We start from the raw sequence: 8,351 nt of genomic DNA on the forward strand, positions 1-8,351 counted from the left end.
CGAACGAATTGAAGGTTTCTAGATAATTCTAAAATCTCGCGATCCCGGAATAATGTTTATATTACCATATAGGGTTAAAGATCATTGATCTATAAGTTGCTCTGCTGCAGCCATTGATATACATACATATAATAGTTAATAGTAGGTATAGATAACAGATCACGAACAAAATTACATAGCTCAAGTGGGCAGCTTTTTTTAAGATGAGAACAAAAATATTTATTCTAAAATAAAACAACAAGCAATAAGTCCAAAGACTAATTTGAAATATTAAGGTCAAATTATTATTTTTGTTTGTATTTTTCGGGTCGCTTTTGAAACACTTATTATAAATCCTGTAGATACCGCTGGTACGAGTAGAAACCTACTCACATCGCTGGATCACTTTTGCTTTAATTGACAGATGTTGAGATGGCATACGAGCACAAAAAATTGCGGGGCTTTAATCCATACTTATAATATTATAAATGCAAAAGTGTGTCTGTCTGTCTGTCTGCTACGCTTTCACGGCTCATCCGCTGAACCGATTTTAATGAAATTTTGTACAGACTTAGGATACATTCCGGGGAAGGACAAAGGCTACTTTTTATCCCGGAAAAACATATAGTTCCCGCGGGATTCCTAAATACTCATCCGCTTGATCGATTTGTATGAAATTTGGTACCGAGGTAGCTTGCGTCCCTATTATTGACATAGGCAGGCAACTATTTATCCCGGAAAATCAAACAGTTCCCACGGGATCTCTAAAAACCTAAATCCACGCGGATGAAGTCGCGGGCATCCTCTAGTATTTTATAAGCCTTTTAAGCTCGTCTTCCGCGAAGATTTATTAAGTTTCTTTTTAAATTAAATTATACGAATGCAATGCGTGTAAACGAAATTGTCAATCGTTGGACTCGTCACTGTCACTAAACAAGGCCTCTGGGTCAACGAGAAAGCATCGTAAGCGGAAATAAATATATTGACTTGACACTTTGCTCAGGTGTGCATAACACTTGGATGAATGATTAGTATAATACATACAGTTTAAGATCTCACTCACCATTAATTTATAGCTCTATGTATCAACTGTCATGTCAAAAATACGATTTTAGTCCTTACAAAGCAGCCGCTTTTGTCAGTTACATATATAAACCATATGCCTAAACAATATTGTTGTGTGAGAGGGCACACAATATTATTTTGTATGTAGCTAACTGACAGATGTCAAAAACGCATAGGTTCTTAAAACGATAAACAGTACTTTTGACATGACAGAATTTTCACATAGAGTGGCGAGTGAGATCTCAAAATGTACGCACAATACAAGCAAAGATTTAATCTTAATTTTATTTTAAGCTTTTAGGGCCGCATACTGAAAAGTACATAAGATAGAGAAGAATAGCTTGATAAATAAGAGCGCTATAAACGCTGATTGTTTTTGACGTATTTGTGGTAGGTAGGTACATAGACTTACAGATACCGTAATACTTTTAACATATCTATGTATTTTTAACTATCACATCGATGAGCAGTAGGTACTTACTCTCTATTATTATTAAAATAGGATAAAAGTATTTTTTAATCATCAATAATTAAGAATTCACTCTAACTACCTCTACACTCCACCTCTTTTTACATTCCAATAAGAATAAAATAAAACAAATAATTAGGTAGGTAATATAATAATGACTAATTTGTGCGTGTTGGGTAGGTACGTGTTATATGGTAAGAGGATGTGGCTTTTAACAGGAAGTTGAAATATCAAAATAAACACGAATACATAATGAGCTAAAACAGTTTCGTTTTTCATAAGTCACTATTAATTAATCATATTTCCCGAATACTTTGCAATTTCCTTGATACTATATTAGGTGTAGACTGTAGGTATGTAATTTATATTATGTATCCCAACTCTGTAGTGCGTTGATAGGATAGGTATTGTGCGTCGGTTTCCGTAGCGAATACAAGGTTACAAGGGGATAGATAAAATTTTCCCACAATATTGATATACCTATTTAAATATTTCATCAAAATCAACCTAGTAATTTTGGAGGAAAATGGTAATATACAAAACGTGGTACTTGTACCCACTTCAAACGCTTGAGAGGCTCTGTCTGCCGCCGAAAATAAAATACTGGCGTCAAAAGTTCGAAGGTGTAGATTGAAAATTAAAATCTGTCATGGATAGATATAAAATTGGGTTGGATTACAATGGTATCCATCTCCTAACAGAAACTACACTTTGGAGGGGTAAAGGGAGAATGTATTGTTTAACATCGCTTATATTATTATTTTTAAAGGAAAATACAAAAAAATACAATTTGTGTCTTCCCTAAGTATTTCTTTTTTCAATTTCCATTTTTTTTTTGTTCACAGGCTAGCAAAGGTCAAGTGGCACCGGTAAACTCATTGCTGTCTGGATTCTACCTTTTAGTTGGTCCCTTCGTTTCGGCCTTAGCGAACAAGTAAGTAAGACTCCTTATTCTTTTAAGAATTCCACCATATACGCCTATGAAAAGAAAATAGCCTCAACAGCTCAAAGTTTAAAGGAGCGGGCTGAAATCCAAAAGATCAGCGGCGCCACCGCGGCACAGCCCAGTTCAAACCTCACCAGTTGCACTATTGTTGTAACTTCTTTTTTTATTAGTTTTCGCACGAGCTTTTATTAAGTGGAGGGGAAAGGAATACTATTCATAATTAGGTATGGCTAATATTCTTCAAAAAAGCACCAAAGTCTAGATCAGACATCAAGATTTGAATATGAATAATGAATATATTGTGTTAGCATTTTTTAGTTGAAGGCAGTAGTTAAGTAAGTACATTAATTCTAGTCCTTCCATCCAAATTTTCTTATCAAACGCCTTTTGATGTTGCTCAGTACTTGTTTATAATATTTTATTACAGCATAATGATATTTAATTTCTGTTTTCAGATACGGGTTCCGGTTGGTGACCATAATCGGCAGTGTTCTGGCGAGCGTCGCGTTCGCTCTCTCGTATTATGCGACCAGTGTCGAGTATCTGTATCTTGTTTATGGCATCGTGGGAGGTTGGTTTCAATTGTTGTAATTTTGTTTAGCGACTAAGTAGCTAGTTAATTAATGACATCGACCCTAACACCAATCTTCTGTAACGAGTTTAAATTGCGCTATGAACTTTAACTGTACTAACATGTGAGCATTTTTTGGTTCAGCTTAAGTAGTTCTTAGATTAGATCAGATTTTTTTCTTTCCTCTGGTGCTGCAAATGTTCATGGGCGGCGGTCATCACTTAACATCAGGTAACCCGCCTGATCGTTTGCTCGCTATTTAAAAAAGTTGTAGCTTGTTATTGAATGATCTGTTTGATTTTTGTGCAGGTATCGGCTTGTGCATGATCTACATGCCCGCGGTGCTGGTGGTGGGCTTCTACTTCGAGCGCTGGCGCGCGCTCGCCACCGGCCTGGCGCTCTGCGGCTCCGGCGTCGGCACCTTCGTGTTCGCGCCCCTCACCAAGTATCTGCTGTCCACTTACGATTGGAACACCACCCTGGTTATACACGCAGGTACGATATAAAAATCTATTTGTAGGTACTGTCTTACCCACCACACTATAAGCTTTGAACGGCATTTTTTTTGAAGAGCTGGCAAGAGTGCCACTGTGCACGGGTACAAAATAGACAATCTTCTCTAATACCTACAGTCCGGCTAGCATGGGCAGTAGATAAAAATTATATCCCCAATTATATCCACTGATTTGTATGACATCAGTGGATATAATCGAGGGATATAATTTTTATCTACTGCCCATGCTAGCCGGGCTGGTCAAAAAAAGCTTCAGGGTAGACCAGCCAGAGAGTTACATGAAATAATGAATCCTTACTTACGTTACATAATAGATGTTATGTTTATCTACCGTTTAATTTTTGTGACTATTGTAGGTCTATTCATTTTATATCCATAGGAAAGAGGTTAAAGTTGGTACTTACGAGGCATTATATTTAGAAAAACCTGTGTTCTCGAATAATATATCGATGATTTATTAAAATAATATTTTTTGTTTCAGGATTTATCCTACTATGCGTCGTTTTCGGCGCTCTGTTCAGACCAATCAAACCGGTCAGAGTAACTTTAGCTGATCAAGTCGAAGAAGATGACGCGTCTCGCCGCCACGAAGAAGCTGTAGAAAAATTAAACTCAATGCTCAAACTTCATAGTAAACTCGATTCCGGGATCTCTATGCCACCCGAAATGAGGTTCACGAACAAAGTCAGCCCCCACACGTGGATGGGAGTCGCGAGCAACACGCGCTACCCCACCGCCGAAGAAGTATTCCGAGGCAGCAACTCGCATATCAGCAGACGATCCTCCGCAACCGCGGGGACGTTGAAGAACCATCTCGCAAACAAACCGACGTTCATTGCCGTCCCGGTTGCGGAGAAGGACGAACAAGAAGACTCTAACAGTAACATCGACAACGTCGAACCTCTCATCGCGAGCCCCGTTAAATTTGTTACGAGAGATGCGAGATCACGTCGCTCTCACGTCGATCTAGTCGCCCGACCGTTTTACCGTGACGATATTTTCTTTGGGGGCAGTTTGGCCAGACTTCCGCAATATACTTCTCGTACTTCTATGGGCTACCATTTGGCCGTGACTCACGTCCCTACACAGGAAGATGCTCAAGAGGAAACTTCTGGAAAATGCAAATTGTGCCCTGAAGCCGTTCAACGCGCTTTAGCTACGATGTTGGACGTTAGCCTGTTCCGATCACCGACGTTCGTCATTCTCGCCGTCAGTGGCTTCTTCACAATGCTGGGCTTCTTCGTGCCTTATATGTACGTGGCGAAAAGAGCAGAAGATAATGGCATGAGTAAAGAGACCAGCGTACTGTTGGTGTCCGCTATCGGAATAGCGAATATAATGGGACGTGTCGCCTGCGGGCTGGTGTCGTCGATGCCGAAAGTGTCTCCACTGTGGTTGAACAACATTGCCTTATCTGCCGGAGGAATCGCTACCATGCTCAGTGGATTATACTTCAGTGATTTTTATCAGTTTGGATACTGCACGATATTTGGACTTGCTGTGGGTAAGTAATTATTGCAATAGGCAACTCATACCTACCTAAATTCAACGAATTTCTATTGATGCTGTATCAGTTTGTTATCTATTCAATTTTGTAGGATATTAACCAATCGTTTGTTTGTTGGCAGCGTGCTTCGCGTCTCTGCGTTCAATTCTGGTTGTGGAGTACATTGGATTAGAGCAGCTCACCAACTGCTTCGGTCTTTTCCTGCTGTTCCAGGGCTTCGGGGCGCTTCTTGGCGGACCCATCGCTGGTAAGCATTGGAATGTGGTCAAAAAAACATATAGATACTTGCTCATCTATTTTTGTTTAAAAAGTTTTGGATTAGGTATGCCTAAAACCCATCTGCAATCTGCAAATCTACAAAATCCATACATAACCATACATATTATGTACTAGCTGATGCCCGCAGCTTCGCCCGCGTGGATTGGTCAGATCCCCTGCAGCATCAGGATTAAGGAGTTGGACTCCAAATTTTTTATGAAATAATGTCGCAAAGTTCCTCTATCGATTAAAAAAGAAATGACGCAAATCGGTTCAGAAATCTCGGAGATTTCGGTGTACATAGGTAGAAAAACACAACTCCCTTTTTGAAAATCGGTTAAAAAAGTAGCCTATGTTACTCCCTGGTCAATTCTCTACTTGTCTGTGAAAATCCCGTCAAAATCGGTTCAGCCGTTCCCAAGATTAGCCTTTTCAAACAGACAGACAGACAGACAGACAGACAAAAATTTTAAAAACGTGTAATTCAGTTATAGTATCGTTCAAATAACCATATGACCTTAATATGCGGTAGTTATTTGGAAATTACAGACAGACACTCCAATTTTATTTATTAGTATAGATTAACTTTTCACGGCCCGTCCGTTTATTTACCAATTTCGACAATTGTGGAAATTGCACCCTAAGGACTAGGCTACTTATTATTCTAGAAAATCAAAGAGTTTCCACGTGATTTTTACTAACTAATCCATGCGGACTAAGTCGCGAGCATTATCTAGTGGTAAACAATTAGATGTGTAATGGCTATGCTTGTTTACAGCCGCCCTTATGGACTTGACGAATCAGTACGACATCTCTTTCTACGTATCTGGAGGATTCCTGCTCGTCTCCGCTCTCATATGCTACCCTATCGACTACATCAGCCGGTGGGAAAAGGCGAGGAACAAACTTGCTGCTTCACCAAAAGTATGAAGATTGACATCCTAGTACTGGCTTCCCACGGTGCGTTATTCTGCGGATTATCACGCACGGCCGACGACCACGGACAATCACGCACCGCGCACAAATTACGGACGACGACGACGATGTGTCTGCGCGGTGCTACCACTGTTCCCATGGTGCGTCGGTGCGGACTGGTCCGCGTCCGGTAATATCACGCACCGTGGGAAGCCGGTATAGTAATATAATGATTTCTGTTAAACCCAATGATTATAACGCTATATTTATATGTATGTATTATATGTAACGTTCATAACTATTACATGGTATATAAAATCCGTTCTAGCTAATACAAAATGCAATGAGAGTAGAACGCGCTATCTGCGAGAAGTAAATTGAGGTAGTTTTAAGTCTTAAAACGCATATGTAACGTTCTTTCATAAGTACATATATATACATAATAATATAATTGGTTATACCTAATCGAAGTAAAAACTTTGACTTCAAGGGTTAAACGAGTAGATTAAAGATGAAAGAATCGAGATTTGAGTGTTGAAAATATCGTGCGAATGTCTTTGTTTTTTTATTAATAAGTTTTTAATATCCATGGCCCGTTTTAGGGTGCTATTGATGTGTATTTAATCATTTAGTTAAGATTTTATATTTAATTCCATCCCAACACTGCCCCATAACTATTTCGACATTTTTTCGAATTTTGTGTAACTATATTTACCTATAAGTAGTTAAAACTATAACTCATTTTAATTGAGAGTTTGAGTAAATAATATCTAGATAGATTCAGGATGATAATAAAAACTTTTTATACTTAGATAATAATAGACAGTAATACCTACACTTTTTATAAAAAATCCAGTTTTTATACAACTCCCTACACTAGTGTTGTTATGTAACGAAAAAATTGATTCGTTTATAAGTCTTACTTACAGACTGTTTTACATTTGTTAGGTACCCAACATAATAAAGTTGATTCCTTTTAAGATTGACTTTTAAGAAAAATATTTTTATACATATGTAATTTACATATCCTCTGTACTTAAAACATGACATACCTACTTGCCATATCCATAATACGAATTTGTAATATCAATTTAGGGACCTACGAATTTGTAAGTTAAACTAAAGTGCCTATTTAAGTGCCTACCTATCTATGTAACTAACTTAACTATTACCGTCACTCTGTCCGCGTGAATCATGTTTAAAAAAAATCCGTTGGAATTTCTCGAGACCGTAATTCCTTGGGACACTTCTACTAGGGTGCTCAAGGAACATTTACTTCAAATTAAAAATCTCAGTCAGTCAGTCATATACTGTTTTATATTTTCTGTAGATAGATAAATTGATAAATGTTAAGGGCAATTTTTCTATCTACAGAAAATAAAAGTGGTAAATCATTGATCTACTTATAAATAATGAAATATCAATACCTACCAATATTATGTACGTTATATTATAATTTTATTTAAGCATTCCTTGCAGTAAATATTGGCAATGCTGCGAAGGAATACGGTTTATGCAAAGACTCATTAGAGTTGGAATAATGCATTTAAAATAGGATTAGTAGATAGTACAAAGACTCGAAATATTTAGTAGCACAGCTACCTTATCCTGTAGGTGATCGGAAAATGCTAAGTAGATCTGATACCAATACGTACCTTCGTCTTTTAACTATTACAGATTAAAATTTTCGACTCGATGCAAATGGAGGTAGGAGAAAAAATATAGCAATGGTAGGACTTCGTCTGTGTTGGTGTTAGCTAGCGGGCGTGCTCTGCCTTTTTAGAGTGTTTTTTATGTTAAAACTGACTGGAAAGCGCTCTAAGGGGGTGCCGTGCGTATCTCGGCGAGCGCCGGCACAGACGGGGTCCATACTTGTATAGTTTAACTAACTTGTTACAAATAGCTACAAACTTGACATTGGCTAACCTTTGTAAAGCCAGACGAGAGAAAAAAAATAGTAATGGTAAAAGAAAGAGCAAATTAGACGGGCCACACACATTAGATACAGCCGGAATACCGCCTCTGTATGTGGCCAGCCTTAATCATATAAGTTTGAAACCACATTTGCATCGATAAAATGTTCGCGTGGGAAAGAATATTATTTATTAGGCATGTCAAACGGTCGCA

The 8,351-nt window shown here is 38.2% G+C and overlaps 1 protein-coding gene across 3 annotated transcripts in view; it reads left to right on the forward strand.

Annotated features, from left to right (window-relative positions):
• Positions 1–7,957, forward strand: part of LOC123870346 (monocarboxylate transporter 2) — a 34,707-nt gene extending 26,750 nt beyond the window's left edge. For all 3 annotated transcript variants that reach the window (XM_045913607.1, XM_045913605.1, XM_045913606.1), the window contains 6 exons: positions 2,359–2,447; positions 2,915–3,030; positions 3,340–3,525; positions 4,026–5,048; positions 5,173–5,298; positions 6,088–7,957. In XM_045913607.1, coding sequence (XP_045769563.1) covers positions 2,359–2,447; positions 2,915–3,030; positions 3,340–3,525; positions 4,026–5,048; positions 5,173–5,298; positions 6,088–6,239 — 1,692 coding nt within the window. In that variant the 3' untranslated portion in view covers positions 6,240–7,957. The remainder of the gene's footprint in view (positions 1–2,358; positions 2,448–2,914; positions 3,031–3,339; positions 3,526–4,025; positions 5,049–5,172; positions 5,299–6,087) is intronic.
• The last annotated feature ends 394 nt before the right edge of the window (positions 7,958–8,351 follow it).

This window comes from Maniola jurtina, chromosome 12 (genome assembly GCF_905333055.1).
Source record: "Maniola jurtina chromosome 12, ilManJurt1.1, whole genome shotgun sequence".
Lineage (NCBI taxonomy): Eukaryota > Metazoa > Arthropoda > Insecta > Lepidoptera > Nymphalidae > Maniola > Maniola jurtina.